This window comes from Sphaerodactylus townsendi, linkage group LG03, assembly GCF_021028975.2.
Source record: "Sphaerodactylus townsendi isolate TG3544 linkage group LG03, MPM_Stown_v2.3, whole genome shotgun sequence".
Lineage (NCBI taxonomy): Eukaryota > Metazoa > Chordata > Lepidosauria > Squamata > Sphaerodactylidae > Sphaerodactylus > Sphaerodactylus townsendi.
The window spans coordinates 98,559,560-98,586,496 of NC_059427.1; the positions used below are offsets into that span (position 1 = coordinate 98,559,560).

At 44.1% G+C, this 26,937-nt stretch overlaps 1 protein-coding gene across 1 annotated transcript in view; it reads left to right on the plus strand.

The window, feature by feature from the left end:
- The first annotated feature begins 10,634 nt into the window (after positions 1-10,634).
- AFAP1L1 (actin filament associated protein 1 like 1) overlaps positions 10,635-26,937 on the plus strand; it is an 80,018-nt gene continuing 63,715 nt past the window's right edge. Inside the window, exon 1 of the mRNA XM_048491159.1 lies at positions 10,635-10,903. Within this exon, the coding sequence (XP_048347116.1) occupies positions 10,876-10,903 (28 nt within the window). The 5' untranslated portion in view covers positions 10,635-10,875. The remainder of the gene's footprint in view (positions 10,904-26,937) is intronic.

The following is a 26,937-nucleotide window of genomic DNA, read 5'->3' on the forward strand; positions in this document are numbered from 1 at the left end:
ACGGATTTCATAAGCAACACACCATACTTGCTTTATACAGTAAGGTAAAAAACCAAAATACACAGTGCTATCTTCATTTTAAATATCAAAAAAAGTATCTACTTGGCTCCATGAGTTTTCTTTTCCGGGGAAAATGGGTCCAAATGGCTCTTTGAGTGTAAAAGGTTCCTGACCCCTGCCCTAGGGGAAGAGTTAGGATTAAGGTTAAAGGAGGGAAGGGACCCAGCATCTCGTTTTTCCCCACATACCCTATGGGAAGATTTAGGGTTAAGGGAGAGAAGGGGCCCAGTCTCTGTTTTTTCCCCACATACCCTATGGGAAGATTTAGGGTTAGGGCTAGAAGGGACCTAGCATCTCATTTTTTTCCCACATACCTTATGGGAAGAATTAGGGTTAGGGTTAAGGGAGGGAAGGGGCCCCAGGATCTCATTTTTTCCCACATACCAGGGCGGCCAGAGTCCCCCCAACAACGATGGCTGACCTTTGCGCCCCACATTATAACGCCGTGATAACTCTGTAATAACACCGTTATAACGCCATTATAACGCTGGCAATGGTCGTTATAACGCGGCTGCTGACAGCACCCGGCTGCCTCCCTCCCATGCCAGCTGAGGGCTACTTCTGAAGCACCATCAGCCCCCCCGTCTATCAGGGCGGCCAGAGTTCACCCAACGACAGTGACGTCCTTTTACCCCTTTCCCCCACTTTATAACGCTGTTATAACACTGTTACAACACCGTTACAACACCATTACAATGCCATAGTAACAGCATTGTAATGGCATTGTATAACAGCATTTTAGCACAAATTTATATGGTTATAACAGCCTTATAGCGTGGGGGGGAAGGGGTAAAAAACGTCTGACGTGGAGACTCTAATCACCGATAGACGAGACTGATGGTGCTACAAAAGCGCAACTTCAACTGGCATCAAAACTAGCGGATACTCGCAGCTATTACAACACCGTTGCGATTTCGCGCCGTTTATCTCGTTTTAATGTGGGGGAAAGGGTAAAAGGCCATCACTGTTGTTGGGTGGACTCTGGCATGCTCTGGTGTTCTGTTTGACGGGCATGCTTCCAAACAAAATCTTTGCTATGTCTTACTTCCAGGGGATGCTTTATATTTAGCACTTCAGCAAAACCTCTACTACGTCTTGTTGTCAGGGGATGTCTTATTTTGGGAGAAACAGAGTATTATCTACAGGACCTTGGCACAGATTCCTTCACAGAAATCAGCCCTTATTGGCCCTTGCTCTGAATTGTTCAGCTCTCACAGAACCTCAACCTCCAGAGCACAGATCTGTATCAGAATAATCCACTCACTCTGGCATTCCCAACAGTTCTTCCCTCAGTACTAACTGCCTTTATGTTAAGAATACCCAGCAGTTATCTCTAGCCAATCAGGCTGTGGTCTCCATTAACCCTTTAGGCTTGCAATATTTTAATGTCAGAATGATCTTAAGTGGCAGCATATGTTACGCTTGCTTAGTGGGTTAAGAGTACTTTCAAAAAGTTGTCATCTTTAGTTGGCCTTTTATACCAGACAGCTGCTGTAGAAAATACAGAGTTTCTGTTTAAAGAACTTCATTCTCACATCTTGGTAAAGCTGGAGTGTCCATTTTCAAAATCATTTTTAGAGACCTGTTAATCCCAAAAAGCTGGTTTTGTCTTGAAGCTGGGAGAACTGGAATGATTAAGACTCCAGTGCTGCAATTTGATTCAAATCACCGCTGCATCTTCTATAAAACACAGCCCTGTTTAAAAACCACTATGTTATTCACATGTATATTAACATTTTTCTTGTCTTTGGAGCAGGAAACAGTTTCATTCCAATTTAACAAGTGAAAGAAGTATGTGAGAGAAGCTGATGCTAATTGTCTTTGCTGATCTTCAGTTGTTACCAAATGCAAATTTGAATTTGTGCATTTGTCAAATAACTCAGACTCAGGGTGGGGTTGAGGGCGCTTGGAGGCAGCAGGAAGTTCTGCTGCCTCATCGTTCCCCTAGTGCCTCTCAGGCAGGTGGAGGCAGTAGAAAGGTGGGGCCAGCAGGACTTCCTGGTCACGTGGGAGATTCGATTTTGCGCCCCCGCGTGACCAAGGAAATAGCCAAAAGGACAAGGGGTATCCCTTGTCCTTAGGCAGATACGCCACTGGTCACAACTACTGGTGGCCACAACTGTGATGTTAACTGCAATGTTAGCCATGCATTTCACTTTTGAAATTTAAACATAATTAACTGTATACAACACACAATGAAGATGCAACCTTAATCCATTAGACAGCTAAGAATGTTGCTGTTTGTGACAGTTGTAATGTTGATGGAATCCTGAACTACTAATAGTTTTGGATTACATATAGCAGGCCACATAACAATCTTTTAAAAATCCCATTTTGCTAGTCTCCTATTAACATCATGAGAATTTCTCTTTTGAATATTCTTTTACAAGCAATCAAGAAAGTTGGTCGCCATTATGGCTGCTGCAATTCTGGGAAATGTGAAGGATTTCTAGTTATCAGGTAATGAGGACCATCCACTATAGAGTGCAATAACAACAGTTATTGTTTCCTCCGCCAATTGTTCCTTCCCAGTTACGCCTCCACTTACACAACATTTGCTGTACAGTAGGGATGCGGTTCTGTTTTGGCATCTTCCCTCTGTTAAAAAATTGATGTGAGTCAATACAAGCCGGCAACCAGATCATGTGCGCATGTGCGCGCACACACACACACACGGAAGGATTAACAAGTCCACTGTCAGGAGAATAGGGTTGCTCAGGAAGGAAGATGTTACTCTTGTGCTCACTGATCACTAGTGAAATTAGTGCAAAGCAGGGGTTTGTCCATGACAAACTCTCATCTGAACAAACCACACATGGAAAGCGGTCATGTAGATAATAATCTCTCAGCTCTTTTTTCATTTCAACATCATACACCAACTTATATTTGTCTGAAGCGACAATGGTTAACAGTTTTTTTTAAAGCTGCTCATAACCAAAGCACATATTATCCCACCTGGTTGCAACAGGGGCGTAACGAGACAGCCCTGGGCAAACTGTAGCCCTGGTGAAGCCCACGGGTTGGATTACACTTTATAGGCGACACTCCACCATGACCAATTTTGCACCAGGACATTGGTGCCTGAAGGGGGTGCATTTTTAGACATATCAGCACCAAAATTTCATCCCGAAATTTGCCCAAGAATCTGGCGTTTCCGCTTGCGGCCTCCTTGCGCCATGCGGGGTGGCGGCGTGGGGAGTTACTGCTTCACTAACACCTGGCGTGCGAGCAGGCCAACGGAGAGCCACCGCCCAGGAGAAACGGCTCCACGGGCGCTATACGTTCTACTCATGATGTCATTGATGCCTGCTGGCGGTGAAGCCCATACGCTGCCCTCCGACCCCTGGAGGTCGGAGGAGATATTGGCCCGAAATCGGCATTTCCAGCAGCGACTGTACCAGGATTTATAAATAAACGGAAGGAAGAAAGCGACTGGCGATCAACACTTCAATGGGCGGTTAAGCACCATGCCGCCCGGGAAGGCGCTTCCTCAACAACAACCCTTTAAAGGGTTGTTGTTTGGCAATGATGCGCAGCCCTGGGGGGGGAAGCATTCAGGTGCCCGCTGCTCGCGTTTACGCTTGGTAGCCTGTCTGCCAATGACCTGGAAGCGTTTTTACCGCCCAGGCGATGCGTTTATGGGCCATCGCGGGCGGCGCTTGTTCTGCATTGAGTTTTCTGCGTTTGCTGTCAATGGGGTTGCAGGCTGGAAATTTCTGAAGGCACTGCCGAAGCTTAAAGGGTCTCGTAAGGAGACTGCCCTAATGATACCCAGTTTTGGTGCAGTTTGGTTCAGGGCCAAAGTTATGGACCCTCAAGGCTGTAGCCCCCATTTCAATGGCTCCGTTTAGGAAACAATGGGGATAGAACACCCCTTTGGGAGTCCATAACTTTGGACTCCCTGAACCAAACCTCACAAAACTTGGGGGGTTGCATAAAAACAGTCTCCTGATGATACGCTGAAATTTTGGTGCCGCTAGCCTAAAAACTGCGCCCCCTGCAGGCCAAAAATGGAAAACCACTAAAATACCCAAAAACGAACCCAGCATTTTGATGCCCCCCACAAGGTGATGCCCTGGGCAGCTGCCCACCTTGCCCAATGGGCATTACGCCAGTGGGTTGCAATGTTGTCATCAAACATGTTGGTTGCTTTTCATGCTTCACTCGGGACTGTTCAGTTTTCAAAGTTTCAGCCCCTACAAGCTCACAATAATAAATTGTCCTCTGAAGGAACATATGCGATCTAACACAGAGTTCAGCATGCAGTCCTAGGCAAAAGGCCCATCTAGATATAAGAGTGGCCACAGGTCTGACTCATGGCCACCAATACCATTTTGGAGAAGAATCTGGCCATTTTAAAAGTGCTGTGAGGATCAGGCTATGTCACAGGGAGATCAGGCAGTCTTGTCCAGTACCAAAATATCTAGTTTGGCTGGAGTTAAATCCTTCTAAATTCACTGAAGTTAACAGGCTTTGAATGTATAACGCTATGTAGGATGCCAATGCTTTGTGGCATTATGGCCAACCATTTTTCAATGTGATAGTTTGTTAAATGCACAAATATCTACAACATAATGTTTTCCTTCGAATTATTGGCAGAAATATTTAAGAGTTTTGAATTTTGTATATCCTTGAATACATTTTTAGTATTATAGCCGAAGCCAAACAAGTTTATCCAATTCTAATCAGTAAGTCTAAATCTGAGTGCACACTTCCAGGGTGTGTTGCACAGCCAGTATAGATTTTCTGATATTCACAATGACTGTTTAATAGCAAAAAAGGTTCAGCCTGCTGATTGATGTCATCTTCACTGTAAGCTGATTCTCTGGTGGATCTGGCTCTTCCATCTACTAAAAGAATTACCAGTTGAATTTGGACTGCATAAGGACCATCAGATGGCCAAGTTCAAGATCAGGCAGCATTCTAGAGTTATCACTGCATTTCATCAAACCTTTCACATTGGGACTGGTATTTATTGCAAAAAACAGCCCCTGCTCCTGCCTCAATGCCATGTCCCACAAAATGCTCTGATCCTATATATGGACTGTGTATAGGGCATGCATGTGTCAAATCATATCTCTGTATGGGAACTGTAAAATCTGTAATTACCTAAACCATTAGGGCAGAATGATGAAGGGAACTGTTGCAAAGACAACAATGGAGCCCATTCACTGGCATTTCTCATATAAACCAGACATGAACTTTTACCCTTAAATTCTAATTCATGTGCCAGGATGCCTGGACCACCACCACCACCACCCCACCACGGGGTGTGGAGGAGGTGGATTATATGACTGACTGCAAAGTAAAAAGCTTTTTGCACTAAAGCTATTCTGCTAGTTTATGACAGCCCATCAAATGAATCATGAAACATGACTTCAGCAGAACTATACGAGGCTGAGTGGTCTATGAATCATACTCCAAAGATATGTTTTTCTCTTAAAATAAATGAATAACAATTACTGAAAAGCTGAAGGGAAAGCAGAAACGCTGACTTAAGTAATTTCTAGGAAAAGGAAATGCAGGATATGAACTATCTGTCCTGGAAGACTCATCTAGATTTTAATTGTTCTGTTGCATATTATTGATCATTTGGAAATACACACTAGTTTCCCACTGAACACTAATAATCTTCCTTTCCACATACGGTTCTCCACAGGAATGGATCATAAAACTGCATTTAACACCTGGATGGGGCAGTTTGAGTACCGTGTAATGTCAAACCTTGGATCTGAAAATATTAGAAACTATAATTTGCTCCAAAGTCTTTATTTTGAAAGGCAAACATAAGCAAAGATGAATCTGAAGATTCCCGCTCAAAACTACTGCCTATATTCCCCAAGGTTGCCCGCCCCGCATAGCCAAACGGCTCTTTCGATTCCCACGACAAAGCACTACAAGCCTGGGAACCGTTCACACTTCCCACATGATAAGATCAGCCTTTCCGGGCTACCAAGGCCGCTGGCAAAGGAGAGGGTGAGTGCTGGATACCTGCAGAGATTAAAGAAGCACAGTTTAAAGAACCACAGAGATTAAAGAAGTACAGGTTTACCACCTCTGTAGCTTAGTCCCCCAAGGCTGTCCTCACCCTGGGATGCTGCTAGCTAGTTATTCATTTACATTATTTTCTCACTTGGCCTCAAGGCATATTACACAGAGGGCATTAATACAGCTGATGAATGGGACTATCAATAACTAGTGTGGTTGGGGTAGGCTATCAGAACCAACCAGAAGTCTAAATACAGAACTGAAGAAAAGCATAAGTATTAACACTCACATTAACAGTGCAATCTTGAGTGGGAAGGAGGGTGACAAACCTTTCGAATTAGTGTGACCCTTCCGCACATGCAGAATAATGCACTTTCAATCCACTTTGAATGAATTTTGCAGTTGGATTTTACTGTGCGGAATAGCAAAATCCACTTGCAAACAATTGAATGAAGCGATGGATTGAAAGTGCGATATCTACAGAAAGGAATCTAACGACTAGTGTAAATGCCACTCCACACAACATAAGTGGCATCTATGCAGGTGAAGGGGCACTTATGCTGGCACCAGGAACCTGAATAGTTCTATATCACCTGGGTGTGAACACTGCCACTGCACTGGCACTCCTCTGGCACAAGAGCCCACACTGACACCAATGGGGGCATTCCTGAAGGCAGAGCCAACCTGTCAGATTCCTGAGGCCTTTCAGCCCGGGAACGCCCCCTTTTGCTAGCATAGGCTTATGCCAGCAAAAAAGGTGGCACAGCCCATTGGACTGCATAGAGGCCTTTGAGAGCAGTCAGTGAGTTTTTCCTCTCACCTTTTTGCTTGCTGCACTTCCTCACACCTCTTTGGAGACTGCAGGGCTGCATCATGCCCAGCCGCCACTCATCTACCGCTCCCCCTCAGCATGATACAAAATTCCACAGTTAGCTACTGTGCTGTCCTGTTTTGAGACTCAAGTTCCCTCTTTCATCTAAGAAGACCAAAACTCACAACCTTCCACCATCTCTCATTTTAAGAGTCTTCCTCACAGCAACTATTTTCTTATGCATCCTCCCAAAGCACATCAAATGTCATCTTGTTTCCCTTTGAAATGGCTGGTTCTTTGCTACCGTTGCTGTATTTTTCTTGACAGAAGTATTGTGCCTTTAATAATTGCATGGGGATCATTAGAAAAGGAATTGATAATAAAACTGCAAAGATTGTCATGCCCTTATATAAAGCAGTGGTGCGACCGCACTTGGAGTACTGTGTCCAGTTCTGGTCGCCGCATCTCAAAGGATATTGAGGAGATAGAAAAAGTGCAGAGAAGGGCAACAAGGATGATTGAGGGACTGGAGCACCTTCCCTATGAGGAGAGGCTGCAGCGTTTGGGACTCTTTAGTTTGGAGAGGAGGTGGCTGAGGGGGGATATGACTGAAGTCTACAAAATTATGCATGGGGTAGAAAATGTGGACAGAGAGAAATTTTTCTCTCTTTCTCACAATACTAGTACCAGGGGGCATCCATTGAAAATGCTGGGGGGAAGAATTAGAACTAATAAAAGGAAACACTTCTTCACGCAACGTGTGATTGGTGTTTGGAATATGCTGCCACAGGAGGTGGTGATGGCCACTAACCTGGATAGCTTTAAAAGGGGCTTGGACAGATTTATGGAGGAGAAGTCGATTTATGGCTACCAATCTTGATCCTCCTTGATCTGAGATTGCAAATGCCTCAACAGACCAGGTAATCGGGAGCAACAGCCACAGAAGGCCATTGCGTTCACATCCTACATGTGAGCTCCCCAAGGCACCTGGTGGGCCACTGCGAGTAGCAGAGAGCTGGACTAGATGGACTTTGGTCTGATCCAGCTGGCTTGTTCTTATGTTCTTATGCATGGCAGATAAGAAGTTCCATTTTTTTTGCTCCTCTGCATATTCACATCTGAAAATTTGCACCTATTGCAAATTCAGACTACTTTGTTGTTCTTAACAAAGCATCTGTCAGTAAAGAAATTGGCAGCCCTAGGCTATGTTCTTCCATAGATAACCAAGATATGATTGTGGGTCAGGATTCTCCATGTATTAAACAAAGTCTCAGGCAGCTACTGTCTAGCATTTCAGCAGCTTTATTTCATGCACATTTACACAGAAATAAGACCCACTCTTTCCAGAGGGGGTTGTTTCTGAATAACAAATCTGTCAACAAACCTAAACATGTTGACTCAGAAAAGTCCTACTAAATGTATAATGGGGCTTATTCCTGAGCATGTGTACACAGCTTAGCAAGTTTTAAGCTTTCTTCTTTTCAAGTAAACATACACAGAATCAGACTTCACAATGCACAAAACTTTTTTTTTCCACAGAGAATGCTGTGAACTGATAAAAAGGTTAAAAACACACACCCCACCCTGACTAGCTTTGCTGCTGTGATCTAGGACAATTATTTGCAGCCAAATCTTGATTCAGTTCAGTATTAAAACAGTTGAACAAAAGAATATTAGCTGGAGTAGGGCAGCAATCCTTAGCAGAATTGGTTATGCCTACATTCATTATTATCATTATTTTTAAATCACACTCTGACACTTAAAGTAGGTGTCCAAGGTGACTTCCAAAATTCCAAAAAAGTTATACCAAAGAAAGTTAAATAATGTGTTTGATTTTGGTAAACACATGATGCTGCCGTCATGCCACTGGTCTTTATCAAAACCAGTATCAACTACTCTGACAAGCATCAGCACAGAGGTTCAGGCAGAGAGAGGCTTTCACAGCAAGTACTGCCTGGTTCTTTTAACTGGAGTTGCTGGGGACTGAATCTGGGATTTGGACATGGAAAGCAAATGCTCTGCTAGAGAAACCAGCACCTCCTGCCATGGGCACATGAGCATTCTGCACACACCCAGGCTACACAAGATTCTTGAAGAAGTTGAGAATGTAGGGTATGCACCAGCTGCTGCTACTGCAGCATAGTTTTACTACTTGCACTCTCATTTTAATAACAAACAAGTACACCATCATCATTTGCACATCACGGTGGTGGAAAGAGCCATTCAGTAAAATATTAAACAGGGCCAACTCTGTGGCGTTTCTAAGACCTGATGAGATTAGATTAGCCTGAGCCACTTAGGTCAGGGCTTGTACCTCACACACCTCTAAACAGTTTATTAGTAAATAATACAGGATAGTTAATAATACAGTTTACTAAACAGCACCATAAAAACTTTGGTAGATTGCGCAAACAGAATCTGTGAACCTCACCTCTTTCAAGATGAATTGAACCACCTAAACCGGGCTCTACAGGCTAATGGTTACTCTTCTACAGATATCAGAAGAGCTGCAAGACCAAGAACAAGCCACATGAACAAAGATAAAGAGCCATCTAGAGGGAAAGTGTTCTTACCATACATCTGACCGCATAGGAAAACTAATGAAGAAGCATAACCTACAAACAATCTACAAGTCTACATAGGAACCACCAAACGCAGCGCTCAGACACAAATCAAAGAACACGAAAGGCAATGCAGACTATTTCAGCCAGAAAAATCAGCAATAGCAGAACACATAATAAACCAACCTGGACACAGAATATTATTTGAAAACACAGAAATTCTGGACCACTCTGACAACCACTACATCAGACTACACAGAGAAGCCATTGAAATCCATAAGCACATGGACAATTTCAACAGAAAGGAAGAAACCATGAAAATATGAACAGAATTTGGCTGCCAGTTTTGAAAAACACTAGAGTCAAGACAGTGACTAATCAGCTCCACACAGACACAGGATGACTACAGATAATCAAAGGGAACAAAGGCCAGACTACTTCTATTCAGATGCCTCACCTATTGACCTTGCTATCTCTTTTGTTACTCACATGCTACACTTCATTGTTACTCACTTGCCAGGCCACTTCTATTCAGATGCCCTCACCTATTGACCTTTACTCACAGGTATATATACTCCACTTGCTTTCCTTTCCAACTATCAGCTCCTCAGAAGATGCCAGCCACAGATGCAGGCGAAACATCAGGAGAGAATGCCGCTAGAACACGGCCATACAGCCCAGAAACCACACAGCACCCCAGTTTATTAGTTGTCCGTGCATTCATCACAGGTTGACAGGTGTTATTTTGACCCGCACAAATTTTTGAGAGAGTCCATACAGGGAAAGTTGTCATGTGTAAGGGGGTAACAGGAAAACAGTAACTTATTAACTGTGAGAGCATCAAAGTATTTATCATGTATTTGGAAACCCCTGGTGAGGCTTCTGATACTGAGATAATATGAATATATGAGGGTTTTTTTAAAAAATCATAAACGTGTCCTGGGATCACCTGTAAGAGAAAGACAAGAAAAAAATGGCACCTACAGGGCCGTGGGGGGCGGGCCCACCAAAAGGGCCAAAGAAAGAGGCGTGAACTTCTCGAAGGCGAGGAATTCATCCCCGGGCGTGTGAGACTCTGGGGAAGACGGGGGGGGCGGTAGAAGAGCACGAGAAGAGCGCGCGCGCCGCAGGAGGGACTGAGCCGCGGCTCTGAGTAGGAGGTTGTCACTGCGCGCAGACAGCCGCACCTGATCCGGAAGGGCGGGGCGAGCGACCAGCCTGTCCCAGCGGAGATTTTCTCAGCTCTGCGAGAGGAGTGAAGCGTTGGAGGGAAGGGCGCTAAGACCCGGTGCTCAGCGCGGAGGAGGGTCTGGGCGAGCTGCGAGAGCCGGCTTAAAGGTTGACGTTTGCGTACCGGAGGAGTAGGGTGCATCTCTCGGGTCAGGCAGGGTGTGAGCGAAGAACGCGCTTGGAGGAGTGACCTGTGCAAAGGAGCCCCTGCTTTGCTGCCCAGTTATGACTGGCACCATGGAGAGACTCAGCGGTAAGCACAACGCCGGGGCTAGGTTTAGATGCGTCCATGTTGACCGGCGGCTTTCCATCGGTTTGCACAATGTGCCTGAGAGCCAGGGAGGATACTGGCGGGGGAGAGGTTGAGAAAGCGCAACCCACGAAAAACCTGACTCGTGCTTGGAGTGGAGGAGGAGAAATTTCGCTTCGAAAATTTGAGTATTGTTAGTTGCGCCCCTCTTGGTGTTGCTCATCTGAGCCCTTCCCCAACTCACTCAGCCTATTGTGTTCCAAGCCAAAACAGGCAGAAACCTCGCACCTGAGACCCTAGCAGTTTTATGAGCGCAACCTTTCGTGGAGAAGGGTCCGCGGTATGAGATGAAATTGGCCAGCCGCTGCAGTGCAGGATCGCGCCCCATTTTAGCCAAGGCGAAGAGCGGGCGTTAGCCTCTTTCCTGCACCCAGCGTTAGATCATTTGATGTGATCAGAAGAACGTGCGCCACGCCCACGTGTGCTCGCATTCATGGCACGTTTCGCGAGGGGATGTACCATTATATACTCGGACATGGGGAGGAAAACATAGGCGGCTTGGACGAAAGTAATCCCAGAAGTGTTCCTGTTAAGTAATGATTTTCTAACTTGAACGTGGGTGGCCAGATGGAATGTTGATTAGTAAATAAATGGATCGCATGGCCACATAATCCTAGCAAAGCGTCCATTGAGAAATGCGTGGGATAAAACACTTCCCCCCCACTCCCCTTTTAAAATAGGCGAAATGTGATGTGCTTCCACAATGGTGGGGAAATTGCGTTGTCTTTATGGAGCTTTGTGTAACCTGGGGCATTTGGGGTAGACGCCTGTAGTTTGCCAGATGGCATTGGAACCTTCTTGGCATCTTCTCTGGGTTAATAGTTAATATTTCTCCACTAGTACTGTCCTAATTGAGATGACCAAAAACCCACTGTAGAAATGATCTTCAGCAGGTGTTGTGTTTATTGTTCATAGCAAATGTGGTTGTTGGGAAGCTGACTTCTGAACTATCCCATATTGGAATATATCCATCTCAGTCCCTTGCATCTCAAATGCTCAAAAGTACATATTGGCGTTTGGATGGGATCTACTGCCAAGTAGTTGTACATAGGATTCGCTATACATAAGTTGTATTTCTTATAGTATTTTGAGTTAAGCATAAGGCTCCGATCAGGAAAGATTTGGCCTGCTGTGATTTTTGCTCTTTTGTGTATGTGTGTGAGGGGGAGCCATTCCTAATGTAGATTTATTTTAGAAGTCAATTGGAATCATGGATTTCTGAAATTTTTTGAAGATTCTGTGTATTTATTTATTTTATTTATTACTTAGATTTATACCCTGCTCTATCTCCGAAGGGCTCAAGGTGGCAACAACAATACAAACTATTACAATAAAACAGAAACAATCTTAATAAATAATTTAAAATGGTATAAAAATTTGAAACCATATATAAGCTCAAAAACAGATGGCGACTTTCACTTTATCTCCCCCCCCCCCCCCCCCGGGAAGCCAAAACAGATGACAAGCCGATGAAACTGATGGTAAAAGATTGGCTGGCCTACGAAAAAGCCTGGCGGAACAGCTCCATCTTGCTGGCCCTGCGGAAGCCACTTAGGTCCCACAGAGCCCTCACCTCAGAAGAGAGCATGTTCCACCAGTTGAGGACCAGGACTGAAAAGGTCCTGGCCCTCGTTGAGGCCAGCTGGTTGGTTTTTGGGCAAGGGACTACCAGAAGATTCCCCTCTGAGGAGCGGAGGGCCTTCTTGGGCAATATGAGAAGAGGCGGTCCCTAAGGTATGCAGGTTAGAACCAAAACCTTGAGATAGCCCAGTACTCAATGGGCAACCAATGTAGATGAAAAAGGACCAGTGTAATACGATCCCTGCCCGAGGCCCCTACCAGGACCCTCGCAGCTGCATGCTACATGAGTTTTAATTTTGGATTAGGTTCAAGGGCAGGCTAGTGTAAAGCGAGTTACAACAATCTAACCTAGAAGTGACTGTTGCATGGATCGCTGTAGCTAGATCAACACGAGAGAGATACGGGGCCAATTCTCTCGCCGGGGGTGGTGGTGGTAAAATGCAGTCTGGACCATTCTGGTGACCCTGGAGTCCAGAATCACCCCTAGACTGGTCACCAACGAGGTCACGTGTAGGGGCTCACTGTCTAGCACAGGCAAAACAAAATCAGCTGGCATCTCAGCATTGCCTACCCACAGGACCTCCGTCTTTGCTGGTTTCAGTTTCAACCTGCTAGGTCTCAACCACCCAGCCACCGCTGGAGAGCCTCAGGAGCCAAGTCTGACTGGCCCACCATTGTAAGGACAAGCTGCATATTGATGACACTGCAGCCCAAGCTGCATATTGACTGATCTATTCCACCGGGCCTTTGGGGAGACCAGCTGCTGATGTGGGTGCCCGAAACATTCTAAGAAAGACTCTAAGACCCACTGTCCTTCTCTCAAGAGGAGTTTTAATAGTCGGATGCCATCTATTTTAATTCTCAACTTTGTATTTTTGCTTTTATTTGTTTGTCATTGTCATACACCGCCCTGAGCCCTCCGGGGGAGGGCAGTATAAAAATGAAATAATAAATAAAAATAAAATAAAAAAATATTGATGACACCGCAGCCCAAAACTCTGGACCAGCTTGGCCTGGGTGTGTGTGTAGATGTTAAAAAGCATCAGGGAAATAACTCTCCTGCGGCACCCCACAATCAATGGGGTACCACCTGGAACTCTCCTCCCCCGACAGCACTCACTGTCCCCAGTCTCGGAGAAATGAATTCATCCATCTCAAGGCTGTCCCCCGTACTCCAATCTCAGTGAGGTGGTGGACAAAAAGGCCATGATCTACTGTGTCGAATTCTGCAATGAGATCTAACAACACCAGCAGCGTGAACCGCCTTGCTGGTGCCAGATTTGGTCCACCATGGCGACCAAGACCGTCTCAGTCTCATGACCAGGGCGGAAGCCAGACTGGACGAGATCCAACAGTTTGGTATCTTCCAGGAACTCCTGAAGCTGAGCCACCACCGCTCTCTCAATTACCTTACCCATGAATGGAAGGTTCGATACTGGGCGGTAATTGGCCAGATCCTGAAGATCTAAACTTGGTCTTTTCAAGAGGGGGCGGACCACTGCCTCTTTCATCCGACCTGGGAAAGCTCCTTGCTCAAGAGAGTTGATGATTATATCCAACAAGTGGCTCCGTAACCCCTCCTTGCAAGCTTTTATTAACCAGGAGAGGCACAGGTCAAAAGGAAAAGTGGTAGATCTTACAGCTAACAGAAGCCTGTCCACCTCAGAGGGAGTAAGTAGGTTAAAATTGTCAAAACTAGGACCAAAAGATGGGCAAGGGGCTTCTAGTCCCCTAATTGTATTGATCGTGGCTGGCAGAGTCTGGCGGAGAGTCAATATCTTATCTGCAAAAAAACTCGCAAATGCCTCATAGCTAAACACCAATTCGTTATGTTTAGGATCAATAGATGCGGTCGCCAGGGTTCAGATCATGCTGAACAATTGTGCCAGGTGTGAGCTAGCAGCTGCGATGGAGGAGCGTTCTTTGCCTTTTTCATGGCTTTCTCATAGGAATTCATAAGCATCCAATAACGAGCGTCTTGACTCATTGTCACAAACCCACCACCACACTCACTCAAGTCGTCTGAGCTCCTGTTTTATCCTCCTCAGCTCCTAGGTATACCAGGGAGCCAATTTGGAACAGGAGCAACCTTCTTGATGGCTTCAGAGAGCCTGGAATCCCAGCCCTCTACCAGTTCACCAAGAGAGCAGCGGTGGGAGAGGCATCCCGCAAGATATTCTGGAATCCCACAGGATCCATAAGCCTCTGTGGGCGTGACCAAATCAGCCTATCACTCTAGATCGGGGCATGACCAAATAAATCCAGGCCCTAAGGACGTAGTGGTCAGACCATGGCACTTTAACAACAGAGGATAGGACCACATGCACAATTCCTGGGCCAGAAAGATGGATGCTGTTGCAAGAGTGTAGACTCCTTGGTGCGTGGGAGTCCTGATGTTCATTGAGGAGAGGTCTAGCATTGCCATGGATGACACTAGGTGCGCAGTGACCGAAGAGGAGGCCACATCAACATGGATGTTGAAGTCCCCCAACACTGTCAGGTTAGGGAATCACAATGCCCAGTCGGCGACCACCTCCAGCAGCTGCGCCAGGCTGTCTGCTGTGCGCTAGGCAACCAGTATACCAGCAGAACAGCCAACCTTCCAAGAAATCCCAATGGAGGTCCAAACATTCTATTCCTTCAATCTGTGGGGTGGGGGATGTCTGAAAGGAGATAGAATCCCGGATGACCATTGCCACACCACTACCACCACCCCGGCCCTGTTTCAGTGGTTGATAGATGACTATGGAGCTTTCTGGAGTGAGTTCGATGAGGGCAACTGTCTCACCCACTCTCACCCAGGTCTCCGTGATGCAAGCAAGATCCATAGCCTGCTCCCTGAGAAAATCCCAGAGAACAGAGGTCGTATTATTTATGGACCTTGAATTGAGCAACACCAACTGCGGAGCAGAGTACCTTGCCCCAATCCCACAACCTACATCCCGTGGGATAGGCCTTGGGTCAGACAGAGAGTGAGCATGTCCATATCTTGCTCTGTGTCTCACATACAGGCTGGCACTACAGCCATTCCTGCCCTGCCCAGTAATCAGTGGAATCCCTGACCCTTCCAGGGGGAACAACAATTACAACCAACTAACAAGTGTACTACAAGACTACCTCCCCCCAAGTCCCACAGTAACCACCCCATCCCCAATTACCGTTCTGTAATAATTATATAACTTCTGGATAGACAATAACCATACAATAACAAAAAGGTAACTAACAGGGAAACAGAAGCCTACTAAAGGAGAAAGTAAATAACAATCTAAGAACTAACTACCCAACTTACCCCAACTACTGCCCCCCTCTACCCTTACAATCCCTCCTAATCCCAACTAAACCCGCCCTGTTTTAAGCCTACCCTAGTTCTAATAAATGTACAGGAGCAATGTTGGTAAAACAGCTGTAATCTTTACTCCGCAAGGGCAAGATACGGTGTGGCAGAGAAGGAACATGGTCAGACCATTGATCAGACCATTAAATTGATCAGATACAGGATTTGGCTTATTGTCATATGTTGGGAAGATTGTGTGGGTGTGTAAACTTTGCATAAAAAGTTAATGAAGCAGAGTACCTCTTTTTTAGGATCTTTCCTCAGTTTATTAATTTGGTGCATTCCTCACCATTTCTAGTCTGATTTTCAGTCCCAATATCAGAAGATATGAAATTCTAGCTGTCAGTGTGTATAAGTGACTGTATGAAAGGACTTCTATGCGCAGGACTTCTATGACCGCTGACTTCCACTTCATTATTCTTGGAGTGGTTTCTTAGGTGCTTAAAGAGTCATCAGGCTTTTGTGCAAAGGTCTTTTCATGTGGCACTGGCATCTGGAACACAACACATACTGTGGCTACCATACCAGATGTAGTTGTGTTGTGCTACTGGCTCTCATGTAGGTGCTAGCACAGCAAGTTTACAAGAGAAATACGGCAGGGAAAGAGGCACAAAGAGAGACAGATGGGAAAGTTGCTATGCTTACTTGCAGTAAAACTTACTGGTGGAAGCCCCTTAAACTTATTTGCAAATATTTGCAAATGTTAACCCTTTTTGAGCATGGTTTCTCTTGTACTAAACGATATACTCGCTGTCCAAAATGCGTGGAACACCATAGACTTTTCTTAAACATTCAATAAACTGCAAACTTCTGATACTCTTTTGAGTTTTATGTTAGATCCCTTTTTGGAAAAGACTTTCCAAGAGTCTGTCTGTGGTAATCTCTCCCTTCTCTCCTGTCCCACAACAAAGTGGAGCATTGATATATATGTAGTGAAATCTTAACTGTTCATGTCTGGAAATGCTATGTATATCTCCACTGTATACAGTGTATACATTCCAGCAACAGTCTAGGCAGTTAAGGCCGTCTCATTTATGACTATAAATAACTTCTTTACACACTTGCTTACCACTGGCTTCTGCTGGGACTTGCAAACTTCATTGGCCAGGAAGAGGTATCTTTCGACAGGAAAGGGAATAACAATGCTGGCTGATTTCAGAATTCATGGGGGGAAAGGGAGAATGATCTCTTTCCTCTTCTGCTTCACAAAAAGAATGGTGGTGGCCTTGGATCCTGTATTGTTAAAATTGTACTAAAATCTTATTAGTGACTTATGCAGGTCAAGAAGACTCCTTATCTCTCCATCTAGAAGGATGGGTGGTGCTTCCTGAATGGACACCGCACTCTCTTTCTTTCTCTTCCCTGTCCCCTCCCAATCCCAGTTGTAAAATAGTGAGTATTGAAAGGCTGACCATTGAATACTCAGAAACCGCATCCCATTACTCAGCTCATTTTTAAATACTTGTTCTTGCACCTGTCCTGAATAAGGAAATGTTTTTTGTTTGTTAATAAGCTCAAATGAGAGGAAACCCCTGTAAATAGATTATCTGGGTGATTTGATCATTGGTTCCTCATTGGAACATTTGTTGAGCATTGAAAGCCACCTCTGAAATACCATGGACCTGTCTTCATGTAAGCAACTTATATTTTGTTACTGGCAATTAAATACATTTTCATAAAATGCCAGCTAGTGAATTGAAGAGAGCAGACATCTCACATTCACACTGATTACTTCTCTCTTTGGGGGAGGGCGACTAATATATTGAAAAATAAAACTTTTTTTTAAATCACAAGCTTTATGAAGAAAGTTGCCCAGATTTGCAAATGTGACCAAAAATATCCTTCCTATTTTGATGAATAGTGACATTACTGAGGTTCTCTGGTGAGTTGGAAACCTAGCTGGAAAACTCAAGAGGAACAGGATGGTACCATATTCAATTATCTGTGCTGTGGTACATTTAGTTAAAACTAAAGAAATTGACTGTGTGATTGGAACATTGATACAGCCACATCAGCAGTGTTGGATTCACTTCTTTCCATTTCTTTTTAAGTCTCAAACCTGGCTATTGTATATTCAAGTCCAAAATTGGAAACGAAAGAGAGAAATCGTTTGACAACAAAGAAAAAGCAGAGTAGGAAGTCATGGGCTGGTATCTAGAATGGTACAGCAGTGGACAACATTTGGACAAGCAATCTTGTTTTAACACAATAGCAAAATCTATGCTTGGAAATGTGCCTTTTAGGGGTGGTAATCCTAAACACTAACACATTTGGAAAAAAAGTCTAAGAAACTGTTATTAGAACATGGATGGTGGAATTCTGCTGCCCTTCTGGGGTGTTTCTCTTTTACCTCTTTGAGAGGGCCCTTAGCAAATGGAAAGTGCAACTGTACTCCCAGCTTCAGAGGGGGTGGGAAGGAAATCATCCTACTTCCTTGCAATTATGTTATTCCCCATACAGCTTCTGCATCTGTCTCATAAATGCACATACACTACCTCAAATTCCCAATTAAGATCTAGAAATATGCTTGACTTGTATTACATTAAGAGTAATGTGGTCATCTTAGCTATAGGGTTCCATATTGCCTGCTCAGCTGAAGTTAGCCCCTGGGGCTTTAGAGTCAAGACAACTAATCTGACATGAAGATTCAAACCACTTAACATCCATTATATCGTGTCTCTCTGGCCATCATGTTCCAACCTGTCTGACAACTATGCAGATATTTGCAGAAGTCAAAAGCGGATTTTTTACTCTTTTTCTTCCAAACCCACATAAGGTATTATGTTCAAAATTCAAGCTTGAAGCAAATGTAATCCCCCTGAATTGGAGTCCCCCTCCCTCTCCCCCGCCGCAAACTATAATCTGTGCCTCTGTGTCTGGTTACATTTAAATTTCTGTAGCTGTGACTCAATATGAGAGAATTAGCTAATCTTTGAAATATAGGCAAGAGTTACACTTGAAACTCATCTGTTATGCTGACTTAACTCTTATCTTTCAAGCACCCTGCCGTGATTGCCTGTCTTTATAGCAGCACATTTGAGTCTATTCAGAATCCCCTTCACTTCCCCTTCACTTTTTCTCTTGCATATCTCTTGTTTCTACATAAACTTCACTTGGTATAAATTCAAGCTCTTCTCTTCTTCCTCTAAAGTCCAGAGAGTTTGAATAGCTTTGGTGACCAGTTCTGTATTATTTATGGGCACCCTTGACACTAGTAAATCTGAAACTCAGCAAGATGTCATTTCAGTCCATACACAGATCTATGTGAGAGATGCCTTATGTCTAGCTGTAACAGTAGAAAACACAGATATTTCCACACTTCACCACAATACATTAGTTCCATGGGTGCACATGAAAATGTTGAACCAACAGCTTCAAGCCAGGTATATTTCTGTCTGCTCACTATTTTTTATTCACCTGTTATTCATCTAAATCTTGCCTTTTCTTCCATCATGGGGGCATAAGTGAGGATGCCCAGCAGGCCTCCCATCCAGGCATTAATCAGATCCAGGCATGACTATCTTCACCAAAGTTGAGAGCCAGCATGGTGTAGTGGTAAGAGCGGCTGACTCTAATGTAGAGAACTGAGTTTGTTTCCTCACTCCTCTACATTAAGTCTACTGGTTGACCTTGGGCTGGTCATGGTTCTGTCAGTCCCACCAATTTCACAAGGCATTTTTTGTGGGAAGGGGAAGAGAAGGTAAGGCACTTTGAAAATCCTTACAGTGGAGAAAAGTGGGGTGTAAAAACCAGATCTTCTTTTGCATTCATCTTCCAACCATGTCCTCCTTCCTGTCAGGCATTAGCATTAGAATTTGCATATACAGTTTGATTTTTAAATAAGAAATATACATACAGGTTTTCTTTTCCAGTTGCAGAGTAGCCTGTGTGTATTTGTTTTGGTTTTTTATCAAAGAGAATAGGGGACATTTTAATTACTACTCTTCTGTGACCACTTTATGCATTCTCCTTGCATAAAAGTGGCCCTTGCCGCAGAAGAAAGGTGACATTTCACTGGGTGGGAGGAATCCTGAATCATTCTTGATTTGCTGCCTGAACTCCACTGTGGGAATTCCACCCTCTTCTAAAATGCAGCCAAATTGAAGGGTGTGTTGTGAAAGAGGGAGGGAAGGGGATCCAATCACCCCCAGCTGTTACTGAGAACAGCAAAAGGCTCTCCCCAACATTGCTGCAATTCTTTGTCCTGCAAACTGAGCCACTCCAATGGAAGGCAAATAAACCCAGTTGCAGCTCTGTCAGATGCACTGCAAAGAAGCAAAGGGAGCAGAATCTTTCATATCTGAGTTTGTCAACTCTGTGGGGGCTTGGAGGCTTGCATGCCTCGAGGTGCTAGCATGGGTACTGTAGAGAAAGGTTACTGTTTAAACAGATACTAAGTTCATCAAGCTGCTGCTTTCTGTTTCTGCATGATCTTTCCCTTCGACATCTCTAGCACATAGGTTTCTGATTTCCTGACACACTGTAAGCTCTCCCTTTTCCTTCTAATATATGAAATTTTAGCAAAAAACAAAATCCAAAGCCTTGCTGTTCAGCATGTCCCATAATAATTCTAATGCTATATCTGCACTTGCAAATCTCTGCATATCTAACCTATGGAATCTGCCAGGCAGGTCTGTGATCTCTTTCCTTCTGCACTCTTCCAGTGAAGTCTGAACTGTAGAGCAGACTCTGCAAGACAAGGCATGCATAGTGTAACTTAATTATTCTGAGCTATGTTATGTCTGTATATATTTTCTTTGTTCTCACCACGTGAGGCAGAAACAAATAAAAGTAAGTGTAGATGCTGACCAGTATCCAAAGTCAAGATTTATACATTTGAGTGAGGGCTTAAGGACAGACAACTAGAGAATTGTTTTCTGAGAATACTGGAGGATTTTTCATTGCCAAAAAGAAAAGGCAAAAAGTGGCTCATGTTTTATCAGTATTGCAAACCACTGGAGTAAACCACTGGAGTAAAATCAGGAGCTGAAGCTACAGTTAGATGTCATCTGTTCCCATATTGCTGTTGAAAGTTTACCTGTCCCCCAGCATGTTTTACCATATACTAAGGAACATGTGTTCAGTTTTGGCACTCATCTGTTCTAGATGTTACAATTTTCAGAATGAATGCATACATTCACTCTGGGGAATTGTTCAGTGGAGGTGCAATTTCTTGTTTATTCTATTGACAATAATTAAGCACAGGACAAATGAACAGCTGTAATAGTCCCTTCAGGCAAATAAACACTGAATGGGATTTGCACATGCATTGGTTGATGGGTGGCCACACATACAGTGGAATGCCCAAAGGAGATGGTGCTTAGTAACAGGGTGCCAATAATATGTAGATTTCTGTGTCTTTATCAGCCCTGTGGTGGTGTGCTCATCACCTAAATGGCTTGGGGCCTGATTGCATCAGTACCATTGTTCATATAATTGAAGCAGAAGGTCCCTACAGCTGGTGCAGACCATGCTTCCTTAACCAGTGGCTCATTACCATTACCAGTGACATTACCATATCTTTATATAGTCTGTTTTTTATATAAGGAGCTATCCTGATTATACTCAGTTAAAGTGTTACTGCAGTCTGCCTGTCCTCTATGACTCCAGCCACAGAGGAAAGCATTCATATGGTCAGGGCAATGTTGTGGTGGTCCACAGTAGGACCTACAGGTTGAGAATTTCAGTCAAGGCACTTTTTGAGTGCTCAGTGCCAAACTGGGAAGGATCCTGTAATGTTATTTACAGATTCACACACAAGTTTCTGGTGTTGCTGCTGGATGAAACTACAAACCTTTCTGTCTGGCAAAGGAAGGACTATGTTAGCAAACTGTGACCTTGATACTGCACCCAGCTCTTCAGCAGCACTTGGCAGTGGGTGGAAATGGAAGGGCTGGGCTAAAAAAAATATTCTTGTCCTGTTCTCGAATGAGCTGGAACGTGTCCGCCAGGAAGTACCTTTTGGATTCCGATGCTCCTTTTTTCCTCTCAGCACCATATGGCAATACAGTGGAAAGTGTCCAGTTACTTACTATACAGCTGTCATTGCCATAGATGTTTCTGAGCAATATGTAACAGATCGTGTGACATATGACACAGCATCACCAAGATGTAATCCTAGTGCAGCCCACATCCACTTTCCAAGCTGCCATGACAAAGGGACTATGCAGGACTTCCCATCTCTGAGGAACACTTTTCAGCTGGTTATGTGGAGCGAAGAGGAAGCGGGCTGTGGATTCCCAGTAAAATGTCAGTTTAGTGTAAAGTGCTGGTTTCAGAAATGATTGTATTGTGGAAACACATTAACATGATTCCTTTTAAACATTTCTTTAATGGCAAATTATGTGGTGGGAAGTAGAGAAGCAAACTGGAGTGATTTTAGAAAAACATGTTGGATTTTTAATTACGGCTCAGTGGAATTTATCTGAAGTATTTCTAGGCCCTGCATTTCTCATAATATAGGTGGGCCCCAAGACAAAAAAAACAAACAATAAAAAACATACTGAAAATAATCAACTTTTTTAAAAAAGATTTTATATAGAGAGAAACAGAGAGCCAGGCAGGTATAAGCCACACACAAAAAAGCAAATACCAAGGTGTCAGCAAGGTGAGAGCTTTTTAAAAATCTGCCAAGAAACACTTCCACAGAAGGAGAGCAGGAAATGAGAAAGCTCAGGTTTGAGGATTGCTGAATGAACTTTGACTACGGAAGAGTTGAAGAAGATCTGGGAAGAGCTATGCTGTCTCATTGGAACATGCAAGGAAAGCTGTGCTCCCTTATTGGAATATGCAAGGAGAGCATGGCCAAGTATGTGGGTCTATGCCTGTGAATGGCAAGCAGCAGCATTTTCAGTTGGGTTTGGAGACCAACAGCTAGTTGTAGGGACATCAAAACAGGTAAAATGTCTTCCTGCTGGCTAGCCTCAGACAAGAAAGGGGCTGCTTGCATTTTGCACTAGCGGAAGCTTCTAAGATACTTGTGGAAGTAGTAACAGTAGTCACCTAAAAGATTGCTTAGAAAGGCCGAATATAAAATCCACATATTTTAATTGGTTATCATTTGTGGTGATCCAAGCCATGCTTTGAGTTGTCTTGCATGTGAAAAGGATTGCAGGGAGGAACAAGGTAGGTCTCTGATCAGATTCCCCCTCTGGCTTGTGTTTGAGCTCTGAAGGTTCTTGAGTTTCTTTAACTTCATGATGTACTCCAGAGAGAGGAGGGAGGGGCAGTTGCTGTGTGGACTGCAGCCAGTACATTGGTGGGCCTTTGACTTTGGAAGTGTTCTTTTTCTCTTCCCTCACCACCCCACCTGAATTTTGTTATCCATAATGTAGTAGATGAGTGGTTTTCCTGTCAGCCTGTTTGTCATCTTTTGACATCCTGGCCTTCCTCTGGGAGCTCAGCATTGCATACACTATTTCTCTCTTCCCCAACTTTATTCTCCTAATGACCCTGTAAAGAAAAATAGGGTTAAAAGGAGAATGACTGCCCCAAAGCCACCCTACATGACTGAGGTGGAATTGGACCCAAGATTCCTTGTTCTTAATCCAGTGCTGGATTAAGTTCATCCTCTGTACTGGTTAGCTCCCTTGAAAGCCTGCCTGGCCTTTCCTGATTCTATGAAGGCTCTGAAGGCCTTCTTTTTTCGTCCTAATCTGGTCACTATTGTCTTCTGATGCTTTAAAATTGAGTGTGGGATTTATGGTTGAGAGTGTTGCCTTTCATTTATTTTCTGGATGGGGTTTCCATGAGTCGGCTGCAACCACACGCTCTTCAAGGTCAGGGTGTAAACCACATTTTTAAATCCAGAGGGGTAATTATGGTAGTCTGTTTTACCAAAAATAAACAGGAATCTCTGGCACCATGTAACTCTTACCTTCTAAATCTGTTACTGTTTTGTAAATCACTTGTGAAGGGGTGTAATTTGGCTGGGAAGGAGGATACAAATAAACAAAATGTGACCTAAGTTATGGAAACTTGCATATATTGACTTATTTTGCATGAATCCTCCTTTCCTTCTTGTCATGGGGAGTGCCAGTGAGTGACATGGGACAAAGATGGCCTTCCTCCTCACCAATCGATATCCAGCTGATTGCCTCTAGAGTTCTCAACTGATGTTGGCCACATGTTTTCAAGCCATCTTCAAATCCCTATGGGATACAAGATTTCTTGATGTTTCAATTGAAGCTTAGGAAAGCTGACAAGTTCTGTGTCCCCAGAAACTCTAGGTTTTTTTTCTGCACATATGCAAAATATAGATAGTCCTGCATGTGGGGAGTATGTGCATAGTATGTTAGAGCTTGGCTGCAACCAAAGGCGTAGCTGGGCCAGAGTGCGCCCGGTGCACACTGGCTTTTTCGCCCCCCCCCCATGCTCCCCCTCCACACACTTTAGCAAACCGAGCAGGCTGGAGAAGAGGCCTGCCTGTTCCCTTCCAGGCTGCAAATGACCTGGTGGGAACTATATTTCCCAGGGTCTCCTGGGAAATGTAGTTCCCACCAGGCCGTTTGCAGCCTGGAAGGGAACAGACAGGCCTCTTCTCCAGCCTGCTCGGTTTGCTAAAGTAAGTGGGGGGGCATCGCGGTGTGTGTGTGATTTTTCACTCCCCTCCCACGGCAAGGGGGAGGGGGAATTTTCTGCCCCCCACATGACCCAAAGCCGTACGCCCAGTGCGTGGCGCGCCCCCCATCCCCTGGTCGCCCCGCTACTGGCTACAGCTGATCATTTTAACCAGATAAGTTTCCATTAACTCTCCTCCTTCTGCCTGAGGTTGCCACAAAATGTCTTGCTTTCTGTAACCCTTGAAGCCTGCTCGCATTCTCTGTGCTTCATCCTCCTTTTGAATTTTTATTGTAAACACTTTCTTTTGTGTGTGTTTTCTGTTTTGTGTAGAGACTTCTTACAGTGGTGTAATTAATACAGATTGGTGCCCATGCTCCATCTGTAATTTTATGCACACTTGTCTGTGAGCAAGTGTGATTGGTTTCTGAGGGAATGTGCATAGGATTGGGCTATCAAACTTTTAGTCTTGCCTTAACCTCAAGATTTGGACTGAAACAGGACTGATGTTCGTCTGAAACAGGACTGATGCAAACACAGAAGCAGCAATCTGGCTATGATGGTACCAAAGAGACACAGGATAGGTCTGGTAAAACCTCCCAGCCAGGTCCATGTTTGCATTTGTTCTGGGTAGTACTTCAGGTACCAATTTGATAACAGCATTTTAAGAAGGGGGGTGGCCTCAGCCTGCACAAAAGTTATTTGAATGAGTTGGGTGGAGCTCCTCATTTGAAATGCTCCGAGGAAGCACCAGCAGAAGCAGGATTTCCTGGTATCACATCCGAGTTCTTGCAGTTCCTGTAGTGGAAAGATGCGTCACTCGGAAGACTTTTCCTCTCTTGGGAGATTTCAGCATGGTCTCAATGAGCCCCAAATGAAGGACTGATTCGACCCCTTGCCTGTGGCATCTGTGATGGTCATATAGCCTGTCTCATCCAATATCTGCATAACATCTTGACTATGAAGGCTGGGCATAGCAACATATTGTGTTGGTTTGCCATTGTAAGAATCAGAAACCCAAAATACTGAGTCTATCAGTTGTTGACATACTTTTTGCTCCAGTCCAAGTTGACCCAGAACTTAAGGGTGAAATGCGTAGCAAAAGAACCAGTGGGCAAAAAAAGAGAAAGAAACCAATTTGTTTTGTTAATAGCAAGGGCAACAGGAATTTGATGATTTTTTGAGTGGAGGCATATTGCCAAAGACGGTGCTCTGCCTGTAGGCTTAGATTAAGCTCCCTTAAATTCAAAGTAGCCATTTTAGGTCCATCACAGAGCATATCACAGATCCAGTAGGTGCTAGTTTATGAGGCCATAGATGTTGAAAAAATTAAATATACCTCAGTTTCTCCTCCTGTTCGATGGAGGAGAAATTGTAGCCTTTGCGTTTTTCTTTCCATCAAAAGGGAATATCAACGTGTGCTTTGACGATGGGTAGGTCGTCTTCTGGTTGTACTAGTCTGGGGTTTTTTTTCACTATAAATGCCTGTCCTGTCTGTTGGTTTCAGCTGGTTTCAGCTTCCCGGAGGCTCTTTGAAGCTCCTTTTTTGTCTGTGGGTTTTATTCATAAGCTATTTACACTGTGCCATTTCCCAAAATCAATGCCAGTCTGGGAAAGGGAGAGTGTCTCAAAGCAGGAAATGTGTTCCCTTGGGCTTGGGGAAGCTATAACTGGGAGAACTTGAAAACAACACCCAAGGAGAGAAAAGAATCTTTCCCTTATCCCTCTTTATTAATTTTTTTCCCAGCTCTGTGCTGCTGAGCTACTCTGGGTTAAGCTCTTCAGCTCCCATGGGCTATCTTGTATCTATTGGTAGGTTTAGGCTCCGAGGCTTTCCAAACTTTCTGCTTTCTCCACTTCACAGCAGCTGTTTTGAAGAGGCCCGTACTGGAGTTTTCCTTTAAAAAGCAAGTTTATGCTAGATTGTGAGTAATATTAAACATACTCTCCTTTTGGTCTTAAAGTTTGTTTTCATACATTATTCAGCAGGTCTGGCTGTTTCTTTAAAAGGACATGTTAGTCCTCTTGTCTTCCAGACCCTTCTTCCAACCCTCATTTCATTGTACAAAATTCCCTGGCATGTGCTAGAAATTAGTTTGCTAAAATATACATATAGATTCCTACTTAAATAACTTTGAGTGTTCACTGACATCAGTAGTTATTCTAGAAGGTACACTGTGCATATAGCTGGTTATCAACTGTAGTCCTTCTGTGGAAGTTTGTAATCCTGTAGGAATGTCAACATACTTTAAAAATTTCTGATCTGTGGGTAGGGGCAGGGGCAGATCATAGAACAGTATTTGGTTCCTAAATTCTAGATCTCTAATATAGGTTGCCAAATCTCTGCTTGGGACCAAAGATCTAACGATATGCTTCATCCGTACAACTATTCCAGGTCCACTACAAGCACTTTTGATCAGTACTTGTGATTCTGTGTTTGGAACTCAGTCCCTAACTGTATTGTTGGGGCAGACCAAGAAGTAATGCATTGTAGAGTCCTGTT